The sequence below is a fragment of the Xyrauchen texanus genome, unplaced genomic scaffold, assembly GCF_025860055.1.
Source record: "Xyrauchen texanus isolate HMW12.3.18 unplaced genomic scaffold, RBS_HiC_50CHRs HiC_scaffold_212, whole genome shotgun sequence".
NCBI classification, from domain to species: domain Eukaryota; kingdom Metazoa; phylum Chordata; class Actinopteri; order Cypriniformes; family Catostomidae; genus Xyrauchen; species Xyrauchen texanus.
The window spans coordinates 18,274-31,268 of record NW_026266180.1 but is presented as its reverse complement, the minus strand read 5'-3'; the positions used below and the strand labels follow the sequence as shown (position 1 = coordinate 31,268).

The 12,995-nt window shown below is 40.3% G+C and overlaps 1 protein-coding gene across 1 annotated transcript in view; it reads left to right on the top strand.

Annotated features, from left to right (window-relative positions):
• LOC127641876 (titin-like) overlaps nt 1-12,995 on the top strand; it is a gene marked incomplete at its 3' end in the record, with an annotated part of 48,601 nt that overhangs the window by 17,720 nt on the left and 17,886 nt on the right. The window contains exon 25 of the mRNA XM_052124689.1: nt 8,658-12,446. Coding sequence (XP_051980649.1) covers nt 8,658-12,446 — 3,789 coding nt within the window. The remainder of the gene's footprint in view (nt 1-8,657; nt 12,447-12,995) is intronic.

Genomic DNA, 12,995 nt, shown 5'->3' with positions numbered 1-12,995 from the left:
TAAATGGGAACACTTTCAGATGTCATTACTGGATATATGTATGGTTGAAATTGTGTTTTTGAATAGCAAGCAATTTAATTGATAAAATGCTTGCTGTGAAGCACTTTTGCAAAGTGGGGTTTTACATTTATCTATTTCACTTGAAAAGCATGAAGGAAATGGGATTCCTTAATTTTTTCGAAAAATAGAAGGTGCAGGATGATCGGTTATTTAAAGGTTACAGACCACAGGAAATTGTACTTTAAAAGCCACATCTTTTAATGGTTTCATACGTTTCTTGCATCTGGAACACCTTCCTGCAAATATTTCTTAGACTGGCTTGCAGATAGCGGTATGTGATTAAGGTTGTTTTCTTTTTTAAATAACATGGTTATTTACTTTAAACTATATTAGTTCGAATAAACACCTTCTCAAAGAAATCTAGAGCTGTTTTAATGATAACTGTTTTTTTTTCAATGATGTTTCTCTATATGTGTAAAAGATTTACGTTATTCTAAGGATTAGAAAGGGCGTTTATTCATCATTCTGCAAGTCAGGTAAGGAATATTTTAGGATGTATATACTATATACTGTATATGTTTATATATATATATATATATATATAGGATATATATACATCAAGTTAAATACAGAAGAGGCTCTTCTTCGAACAAGACCAGCATTATTTGAATACATATTAATGCTTTGAAAATAAATGTATGCTTTGAAGAACTGTCCACAGAAGAAGGAACAAAACATCAAGCGATTTTCGTGTCAGGATCTTTTATAAAGAATCAAGTCTTGCTTTTATTCGAACAAATATGGTGAGTGAATATGTTTTTTATGGCTTTGTGACTTGATGCATCCTTTAATATTTATATAAATTTTCTATTTCAAAAATATTTAAGTTTTTTTAGCAACTTGGGCATTTTGTTGAAATTTGTCTTGCTTTTTTTCCAGAGTTGTTTTATACTGAAGGAACTGGATACACAGCAAAAGGAGGATGGGAATATGGTGCATTGTCAAACCAAGAAAAAAGTGGAGTGGTGGTGGCGTAGTAAAGCACATAACTGGTAATCAGAAGGTCGCTGGTTCGATCCCCACAGCCACCACTATTGTGTCCTTGAGCAATAATACCTTGAGTGCAAGCTAGTTGCAATGCCACCTCCAACAATATTATGGTTTCATAATAACAGACAGATAAACACTCATAAAGTACATGTTGTAAGTAAAATGCATTTGCTCTTAACAAGTTTAACAATGAGGGCATTAAGGGAAAAGACTCGGGCAGCTATAAAGTCATGGCATTTAACACTGAAGGATCTGGTGAATCCACAGCATCATATCTTGTGTCACTGAAGGAATTCAAGAAGTAAATTATTTCAGTCATGCCAGACATTAAAAAAAACCCCACTCAAGCTCAGATTTATTAGCTGATTCAACTAAGGAGAGAAAATTTAGAGTCGACCTTAGATGCGTTGGCTCTCCATTTGATAAAAAAAGTAAAGCACAAACAAAGGGCCATAATAGACCAAAAAGCACTCTGTTCCGCACCATGTATTTTAGAACTGCATCCCCATCGAGAACTTCAGAAAAAGACAGCAAGTTTGAAACCACCTCCAATGCATGAGAGGTACGAGGGGTTCATTGATCGTTACAGTGCTATATACTGTGACAGATTCACAGGTCATGACCGTTACAGTGACCGGTTTAGTGATAGGCACAGTGATAGATTTAGTGACACAGACAGCCTTCATGGATAGGATAAAGCTAAACAGTCTCTTACAAAAGGCTGTCAAGAAGAAAAAGAGGCTCTCTATATCTACAATGTCCTCATCTGAGTTTGAGGTGAAATTGGTCTTGTTCCACAGATTATGTTGAGAGACTTAAATTCAAGCCCTCTACTTTGCCCGAACTTCAGCATGGTGTTCGCACTAGTGAGCAATGTGAAAGTCCCAGAGGTTCAGCAGGATTTCAGAGTAGACTGGAGAGAATCACTGGACTTGGTTCTCAATCAACAGATCAAAGAGCCAGACACTCCTTTGAACCTCAGTCAAGATTTAGGGCACTACAAATGATGAAGGGTGAACTACCTCTAAAGAAAGGTTTTAGAAAAGGCACTGAAGTTGATGTATATGACACACAGATGGATCAAAGGATGGCATCCAATGAGGAGACAGAAAAGGAGTTGGAATATGATACTTTAGTGCACAAAAATGATAGTAGTCTTGGTCAGTGGGATGAAGCGGCGTGGTCAAAGCAAAGGAACCGTTTGTGTTGCAATGGTTAGAGGCAGGATAAGCTTCCAAACAAGTGAGCAATCCAAAGGATATAAGAAGCCCATCTCATGAGGAGCCAGTAGACAAAGAATCTTCAAGAGCAAAGGCATTACATTTAATGAAAGAAGAATTTCTTGGTGATGATGGTCTACAACATGGAAGTAAAATGGTTCCTGTACAGAAGTTAGAACCGAGAGCTGTGTCTGTGGAGAACATCCTTGAGAAAAACCTGGAGAGTGAGTGCTTGGAGAGTGATGATCAGTTCTTAGCTCAATGCATTCTAAAATGGCAACAGGATGTGGTATGAGCACAGATCAAGGTAAAGGAACCATATGTATTGCAATGGTTGAAGGCAGGAGAAGCTTCCAAACAAGAAAGCAATACAAAGGAGATTATCTCATCACATAAGGAGCCACAAGACCAAGAGACTTTAAGGGAAAAGGCAGTGAAGCCAATTAAGGAAATATTTCTTTGTGATGATAGCCCACAAAATGAAAGTAAGAATATTCCTGTTCAGAAATTAGAACAGAGAGCTATGTCTGTGGAGAACATCCTTGAGAAAAATCATGAAAGTGAGTGCTTGGAGAGTGACGATCAGTTCTTAGCTCAGCAAATTCGAAAATGGCAACTAGATGTGCAAATTGATCAGGTAGAGACCTTGGTGGTCAGATCAAAAAGACTCTTGTAGTCATGAATCTGTTGTTCCCTATCAAAAAGCTACACTTTGATGCTGCGCTGATTTAGCGCTTTGGGGAACAACTTTAGGTGTGACCAGCTGTGAATATGTGTGCAACACGTCAATGAAATTGACTAGAATTTATAGCCTCTGCTGATGACATCATTGGATGCACCTGTAGCAGGGCTATAAACAGATGTGTCACAGGTGCATCATCAGATCTTTTGTCTTCAGATCACTCTGTGTGTGTTGTGCTTCATGAGCATGTCAGAAACTTTCTACTTTCCTTTGTTAGGAGTTAGGAGATTTTGTTAGGCAGTGCGCAGAAATCTTTCTCTTTTTTTCTAAAAGAAATATGACTGAAAGACAGAGCAAGCGGTGTTGAGAGGGACACACACCAGTTCTGTTTTGTGTGTTTGGGGGAAGAGCACGCTGCTCTTGTGTTGGGGCAGGGCAGGTGAGAGCATTTCGATCTGTTCTCAGTCAAAATGCTTCACACTTGTCTTGCTTACTTCCAAGAGTCAGCGGCCACACTTGTGTCTGATCTTAGATCTTCGAGGCTTGAATCGCTCAGTCAGGGCGTTCAAGTTCAAGATGCTAACTATCAAGATGGTCGTGTCCCAAATCCAACATCATGATTGGTTGGTCACGATCGATCTCATGGATGCATACATTCATATAGAATTTCTGCCACAACACAGGAAGTTCCTGAGGTTCGCTTTCGGGTGCGAAGCCTTCCAATATCGGGTTCTTCCATTCGGCCTAGCTCTATCACCCTGCACATTTGCGAAATGCAGGGATGCAGCACTGGCTCCTTGCAGTGATTCCGGGGCATCCGCATTCTGAATTACATAGATGACTGGCTGATGCACAGTTTCAAGAACTGGCAGTTCAGCACAGGGATATTGTCTTAGCTCATCTGGTTTCTCAGCGTCACTCAACGAGACTCAACGTCAAAAATAGCGTTCTCTCTTCCACTCAGGGAATTACCTATCTGGGAGTTGTATGGAATTTGATCACGATGCTGGCACAATTGTCTCCCGCTCAAATTGTGTCCATTCAGAGCACCCTGAGCAAAGTCAGGCTAGGCCAAGGTTGCACAGTTCGTCAGTATCAACGAATGCTAGGTCTCAGGGAATCTGCGTCCTTGGTGGTTCTGCACATGAGACTGTTTCAGTTGTGGCTCAAAGCCAGCGGATTTCATCCAAGGGCCAGTCCCCTAAGGCTAATAAGGGTTACGTGCTACACGATTCGTACCCTTTCTATGTGGTTCAGACCCTATTTCATTCCTTGGGGTCCCGCTCTAGGTCCTGACAGGCTGGGGAGCAGTCTTAAGTGGTCGTGCAGCTCAAGGGGAATGGAAGGGTCATCAGCTCGACTGGCACATCAACTGCCTCAAGTTGATGGCTGTATTTCTTGCCCTGAAATACTTCCAGCATTTGAGAGGCTGCCATGTCCTGGTGCAGGTGGCCAACACAGCAGCAGTCTCTTACATAAATCATCAAGGAGGTCTATGTTCATGCCAGCTGAACACTCTGGCATGTCAGATTCTCTTTCGGGCCCAGGGCAAGCTCCTGTCAGTCAGGGCAGTTTATATCCCTGGATGCCTGAATGTGGGAGCAGATTTACTGTCCAGACTGAAAATACCAACAGGAGGGTGGAATCTCCACCACGAGGTAGTGGAACAAATCTGGGTGAGGTTTTACTGGGCAGAAGTGAACCTCTTCGCCTCTCAACAGACAGCGCAATGTCCCCTCTACTTCTCTCTGAGTCACCCAGCCCCCCTGGGTCTGGACACGATGGCACATGCATGGCCCAGAATGCGCCTGTATATGTTTCCCCCGGTTTCTCTGCTCCCGGGAGACTTTGCCAGAGTTTGCCAGCAAGGGTCCAGCCTCTTACTGATAAGCCGTGCTGGCCGAACAGGGTATAGTTCTCGGAGATAATGTCTTAGCAATGGGACTTGGCAATAGTCCTTGAGGGTCTGGTTGAGACCCCTTCGAACCTCTAGAGTCAGCGTCTGATAAACTTCTGACTCTCAAGATGGTTTTTCTTATGGCAATTACTTCTCTAAAAAGAATTGGGGATCTACAGGCTCTTGTCTTGCCAGCCTGCTTAGATTTTGCCCCAGGAATGGCTAAAGCAATTTTGCACCCTCATCCTGACAACCTGCCAAAGGTTCCTTTCTCGACTGTACATCCGGTCACTCTGGAAGCCTTCTGCTCCCCGCCGTTTACAACGCCGGAGCAGGGAAGACTTCACAGACTTTGTCCAGTCCGTGCCCTTAAGACTTATGTCCACCGCACTAGCCAGTAGCGTAAGTCAGGGCAACTATTCGTTTGCCATGACAAAGGCAGACAATGTCGCATTGGGTGAGGGACGCTATTGCCCTGGCCTACGAGGTGCGCGGTCAAGCTTCGCCAGTAGGTATCAGCGCTCACTCTACTAGAGGGGTCGCCGCCTCTAAAGCCTTGGCTAGAGGTGTCCCTCTGCAGCATGTTTGTGATGCGGAAGGCTGGTCCTCTCAGCACACATTCCAAGATTTTATAGTTTGGATGTTCATGCCACACCTGGCTCTTATGTCCTTGAGTCAACATCACAAGCTCATGTCTGAGACCTCTCGCGCTCTTGTGAGCACAAGTACACAACCGTAAGGGGTCCGGACATCCACAGTGTGGTGGCGTGGGTATTCTTGTTCCCAAACGCTAAATCAGCGCAGCATCAAATTGTATCTTTTTGATAGGGAACGTTACTTATCTGTAACCCCTGTTCCCTGATAAATGCTGCGCTTCATTGCCGCACTGGGATGCCCCAGGACTGCTCTTCAGACAAAATACCTGACGATGCACCTGTGACGCATCTATTTATAGCCCTGCTACAGGTGCATCCAATGATGTCATCAGCAGAGGCTATAAATTCAAGTCAATTTCATTGACGTGTTGCACACATATTCACAGCTGGTCACAGCTAAAGTTGTTCCCCAAAGCACTAAATCAGCGCAGCATCAAAGTGTAGCTTTTATCAGGGAACAGGGGTTACAGTGAAGTTCCTCAGTTCTCCAGATGATGAGGGTATTGAAACAACTCCCCCTGTGTTTTCCATTGATGAGGGCATAATTCTTCCAGGGGGACGTGGTTGGCTATGTATAGGTACACTTCAGGAAAAGATCCAGGGAATCCCTCCAGCTTTCCTTAAGCCAATTACAAAAACGCAAGTTTTTGAAGGTGATTCCTTAAGGTTTTGTGCTGAAGTTTTTGGACTACCCACTCCAGAGGTAAAATGGTTTAGAAACCAAACAGAGCTTGAGGCAGATGAGAGGACTGGCATTGAAAGAGATGGTGATGACATTGTCCTGGAAATTAGGAATATCAGAAAAGCTGACCAAGGGGAATATATCTGTGAGGCTCTTAATTATGTTGGTGAGGCAAAACGTGTTGCTTTAGTTGTTGTTATATCACAGGAAGCAATACAGATGCTACCCCCTCCTGCTGTTACTCATCAACATGTAATTGAGTTTGGTGTTGAGGAGGATGAGGATCCTTCAAGATCTCCCTCACCTCAAGAAATCTTGTTAGAAGTTGAGTTAGATGAGAATGATGTGAAAGAGTTTGAAAAACAGGTGAAGATTGTAACCATCCCAGAGTATACTGCTGACAACAAAAGTATGATAATATCCCTTGATGTTCATCCAAGCATGTTTGAAGAAGGAGCTGCGGATTTCATAACTAAAACAAGTGATGATTCAAAAGTAGCCTTTGAAGTTACAGAAATGCCACCATGTTTTATAAACCCTATTTATGACATTGAAATTCCTGAAAACACAAACGTAATGTTTGAATGCTCCTTAATGGGTATTCCCTCACCAATAGTGTCATGGTGCAAAGGCAATATAAAAATTCCCATGGATATAAAAAGTACATCCATTCTTCAGATGTGACAAACATTTTCTGAAGATTCTGAAAGCCAACACACATGACAGTGGCATATATATATGCCGAGCCATTAATGTTATTGGTGAAACCCTTTGTAGGGCATCACTTATGGTTATGAACCCTCAATCATTCTCAGGCAAGACAACGGGAAGAGAACTAACAGCAGTATCTCTTGGCAGTGCAAAGATTCAGCCTTAGAAATTTGACTTAGTTGTTGGGAATTCATAATTTGATGGTGAAGCTTGAATTGGAGTTCCAACAGTAAGCAGATGAGTCTCAGAAAGCAGTTAGACTGGTCGCTGTTACCGATAACAAGACAAGTGAGCAAGGCGAGAAATATGTTAGTATTAACTTTGATGTTTTTGCTGAACCTTCAAAAGATGATACAATAGAATTCAAAGGTAAATCAACAAACATTTGTAGTTTTCATTTTTAGGTCACTGAAATCCCCCCTAAATATATAATCCAGTTGCAAAACCTCACTGCAGCGGTAGTTACACACGTGATGCTCCAATGCTTAGTGAGTGGCAAGACAAACCCTACAGCAAAGTGGTAAAAAGATGGTGCTTCTGTGAAAAACACTAGATATATTATCCAGGAAAATTCATCAGGGCATTTCAATCTGCTTATAACAAATGTAACTCACAGTGATGCAGGTGAATTCAAATGTATTATCCAAAACAAAGCTGATTTTACCGAAACCGCTTTGTTGTTAAACGTGTTTTAATTTATCAGATGTTTAAAAGCATGGTTAGTGAAACAATGCCAGAGAGGTTTTTTGTTTGGTTTACCTTTTAATAGATTTCATTTTACAATTGTATATTATTGTGAAATCTTTTCATCAGTGGTATATTTTTGTAGTTATTGATCCCTAATTTATTGAAGAGCCTGCATTCATGCTACAGTTTAAGGTTTAAAGTTTAAGTTTTTACTGTTTTTTATTTCTTTTCTTTATTTCCTTGGGTGTATACTGGTGTTATCTATCACAAGTTATACTAATGTTTAGTTAAATTTAGAATTTTGAGAAATACAAATTTGGTAATTAATTATAACATTACTTATGTATACCAACAGAGGGTTTCAATCATTTGTATAAGATAAAATTGTGTTTTCTTCAAAATGTAATATATTTTGAAATAAGTTGAATTATAAATCCTAGCTGCACATTTTTCATTTAATAAGTATTCTTTTACTTATTTGTTTTCCTAAATTTTTGACTGTTTACAGTGTGTTACTAATCATTTAAATATTATGAGTTAAATTCTTTCGGACGAGACTGACTTTCCTTACTCAAGTTTCTGCATTGAAAGAATGAGATAAAAAAAAGATCCTATACAGTATTAAAATGTCAGCATAGAGTTGGATATGAATTTTAACATTTTGGTTGTATAGTATATTTTTTTAAAGATGTGGGTAAATATTTAACAAGTTGTAAATAAACAGATATTAAAACAACACTAATAATAATATAGCTTGCATCTACCCTCCCATTTCATCAAAGCTTGTTCCTTTGAGTTATACAAAGTCAGCTACTTAAAACAGTCAATGTGCCATAATTTCATTACAAATTCAAAGGTGCTGTTCTACCAATTTATTGTAATTCAGTGTACATGAAAGTAAATAAAATTATGATGAAAATGTTTAGCCTCATACTGAACTTTTTCTTTTTGATCTCTAAAGGGCATAATAATGTCCGCTTCTTGACAATTGCTGCCTGAATTCCATCTTTATCTTTCTTTGTACTTAATGAGAATATTTTGGTGAATCTTTACTACCATTATTTTCATACAGAATTTTCTAGCTTGACTGTGACGACTGAAGAAGTGGAAGAAGCCTACAGCACATCCCTGCAATTACCTGAAAAATCTAAAACACTTGAACTCAAGCCAGAGCCAAAGCGGTTTTCTAGTTCAATAGAAAGGAAAAAGGAAAAACCTGTATTTGAATCCAAGCTTACGCCTGCTGAAGTTACTGTCGGAGACTCAGTTAGGTTTACTGTCACAGTATCTGGTTTCCCAAAGCCAAAAGTTCAGTGGTTCCACAATGGAAAGGCCATCACTTCTTCATTGGTTTATAAGTTTGTTGAAGAAAGAGATGAGTACACTTTAATAATAACTGAAGTCAAGAAAGAGTATGAGGGTGAGTACTCTTGTTCCGCTAGTAACAGATTTGGCCAAACCACCTGCAAGACAATGTTAAAGGTACAAGTGAGTGATTTATCAGTTGCAGAAAGATGGGTGGAACAAATGTTCAAAATACCAGGACAACCACCATGCTTCACCACACAAATCCAACCTGTGCAATGTGCAGAGGGCAGTGATGTAAAATTTCAGTATAGAGTTACTGGTAGTCCACTCCCTGATGTTCAGTGGTTTAAAGGTGGTTTTCAAATTAAGTCAAGCCAGACTTGTTCTGTTGTAAGTAACCCAGATGGTTCTGGCTTCCTTACCATGAATGTAATCCAACAGAAAGATAGTGGACTCTACACATGCAAGGCTTTTAATCCCTTTGGAGAGGCAAGCTGTAGTGCTGAGTTGATTGTATTCCACAAAAATGTATCTGTATTTCATCAACAACAATTAGTTCAGGAGCAAAAAAGTTATAAGGTGTCAATGACTGAGGAAGCCACTGAATCTCGCTTGTACAGTGTTAGCCTACCTGGCCAAGCAGGTGCGAGTCTGCAGGGAGGCCATCAGGTGATTTACACAATTGGCACAGAAGATAGACAAATGGTAGCAAGTGAGCAGGTTGACACTTTGCATGACTTAGATATTTCTGCTGCAACTATGTACAAGGAGCAAGTAACTCATCAAGCTGCAGTGTTGGAGTCTCATGAAGTTCAAGAAAGAGTTATTTATGCTCTAACCCAGCCAGAACCAGTAGTAGCAACCCCTTTGAAACAGCTCCACATGGCTGCTATGACGTCAGCAGTTGAAGAAAGTCAAGGCTTCACCGAACAGCACTTTGATCCAATTAGAAGTCCTGAGGTTACAGTGCTTGAAGTTATGAAAGAGCATCCCTCACAGTTAATGTCTGCCATAATGGAGAGTGTAACCCCACTAACCATTGTTACAGCTGAGCCATTATCAAGCAATCAAACAGAACAGATGAAGGCAGCTCCTGAGCCTAAGTATCCAATGTCAAGTCACCAAGTTGAGACAAAACTCCCAATTGTTAAAGAACATTCACAGATTATACCACATACACAGGAAGAAAGGGGATACCAAGTTAAAGAGGGAGTTAAAATTCTTTATAGTGCAGTTTCAACTGAGAAACAACAAATCACAGAGGGCCACTCTAAAGAACTGTCAACTCTAGAATCTACCTTTCAGTCATTATTAAAGAAAGAACCAGCAAAACCAGCTGTCCTTTCAGTTAATGAGACTACACAAATCTTATCAAAAGAACAGAAGGTATCTATGCACAGACCAGTTGAGGAGACAGCATCTCTAGCCAAAGACCATGTATTAAAATCATCATATATTGCAGAGGAAAAAAATAAGCTCCAAGCTGATAAGACAAATTTGATCCCAGGTTTAGAAAGTGCCATTTCAGTACAGTCCCAGAGAGAGCAGGAACAAGTTCTGCATTTGCAGGTCATTGCAGACCAGGATGTTCTTCCAACTGAAGGCAGATTGAGCAGTGAGAAACCTAGCCCAGACAAAGCCAGTGATGAAAAAAGTTATATTCTTCTGCATACCGTGTCAGTTGATGCTCAGAAATCTGTTACATGTGAAGAGTCATCTCAGTTTTCAGCAAAAGAATCAAAACTTGCCATACAGCCTAGTAAGGAAGCCCCTGCCCCTTTGCATCTTCAGGCAATTCATTTAGAAAATACCTTGTCAAAAGAAGGGATAATCTCATTAGAAGAGCCAGACCAACAGAAGGCTATACAGAAGCAGGAGAAAGCACGCCAACATGCTGCAAGCACAGAGGAGAAAAGAGAGCATACGGCAGATTTTTGTAAAGATCTTGATGTATCTGTAACAGGTGTCCAGTCTGAAATAAGAAAAGAACCTAAACCCCAAAGAATTCTCCAAGTCTTTTCAGAACCAATGCTGTTACCAAAAGAAACCCCATTTGTGAGTGATGTTAAACAGCAACGTGCCATAGTTCAGAAGGAAGATCACTGGAATGTTGTGCATGTACCATCTGTGGTAGAGAGTAAAGATATAGAGGAGGGACACACAGAGAATATAGGAATAATTGAAAAATATGAGTCTCAAAGCAAATTTGAACCCAAAGTCCCTTCAGAAACAATTCATATTGAAGAAAAGGCAATCTCAACAGAGAGCAGTGTTGCTCTGGAGGCCACAGAACAAGATTTTGCTGTCCAAATTCAGGAGGGACAGTCTGTTAGACAGTCTGTATTAATGGAAGAAAAGCATGCAATCAAAGGTGAGCATTCTCAGGATATTACAAAATCTGAAGCAACTACAGCAATCATCACAGAGCAGAGAATGGGTGCTCTTTTAGTGTCAGAGTCAAGAGTGAGCCAAACTCTACCCAAAGAGCTCACTTTTGTTGTTCCAGCTCCAAAACCACACACACTGAACATAAAGCATCAGTTGAAAAGCATACTCTCAACTGCTGTGGCTCTTGACCAGCCATTAATCTTGGCAGATGTGCTGCAGAGCTTAGGAGCTGTGGAAATACATGATGTAAAAGAAAGGAGAGAACCCAAATATATCATGTTCACATATCTTGTCACAAGTGCAAATGTCCCACTTGAAATTACAATTGCTTTTGAAGGAGAGTATCCTCAGACTGCTGATCTCAGGAGTGAACTTCAAGCTGCTTTCTATTCCATTGTCTATCGAGAGCAGCAGGTTTTGACCTCTGAGCAGCCAGGCACGATGCACATTGACAGACCGCAGAGATTACAGGTCAGCATAGCTTCCTCAAAAGAAATACTTTCACCTGTGGTGGAGATGGTAAGATTGACAGAAAGTGTTGAGCCTTTTACATCACAAATTTCGCAGTCTGCAGCTTTAAAAACTGAAGACAAAACCTCTTTTCAGTCTGTGACAGCTGAAGATCGAGCAGTTAAGTCAAAAATTCATATGGTCACTGAATCAAAAATTGATATCCAACAGTCCATCCAGTTTGAGCGACAGGAAACCAGATCTGTGACAGTAAAAGCCCATGAGAGAGATGTAGGTACTTCAAGCATGACAACTGAACTGGTCCAGGGGCCGGTTCCAACAGAAGAATCTACTACTGTTATCTTACAGAAAGAGGAAAGGGAGGAATATATAACTGAAGCAATAATGAAATTAGAGAGAGAAGAAGTTAAAGAGGGTTACCCAGTATTTGAAAACACTTTGGAGGATATTGAAATAGAGGAGCATTCTGAGGTGAAAATGTTATTGACTATAAGACATGTAAAGAAAGTGAATTGGCTTTTAAATGGAAAATCAATTAAATCTGGCAAAGAGTTCAAGTGTTCTAAAGACCATGAAACTTACACACTAGTAATCAACAACGTTATGAAGGTTCATCAAGGAGAGTATACCTGTGAGGCTGTAGGGGAAGCTGGCAAGACTACAACGTCCTCCCACCTCACTGTGGTCTCAAGAGGTTGGATTTACAGGATTATTTTGCCATCCCATACCACACATGACTAACTCTTGGCGTTCATCGCTTAATATATCATAAAAGACATGCTTTCTCAGTATCCCTACACAAACTAATAGAACAAATCTTTATGTTTCACGTGAAGAATACCCTCTTAGTGTTTCTTCTCTTCATCTGATCTTCTTCACGCCATTTCCCACCTCTGAAATTTTAGCATGTCCCCACTTCTTTACATCAAGTCTTAACATGCTGGATCTTTCAGTATCATTACAATGTCATCTCCTTCCTCACTCTTCAGTATTGTGCACTTTTTATTTCATTCACCTCTGGGAATTGATCAAATTAAATGCTGCCATGGTTCATCAGTCATTGAGCATCTCATTCTTGATATCTTTACATGCATGCCAAGATGTCAAATCATAATTCTTCACTCAATCTATTTTTTCTATACTTTTCAATTTTTTTGTACCATTCACAGTCACTCATAGAATATTTTGGCACTCCTCCATTAAAACAGATTATAGATTGGATAGACATTATTATATAATATAG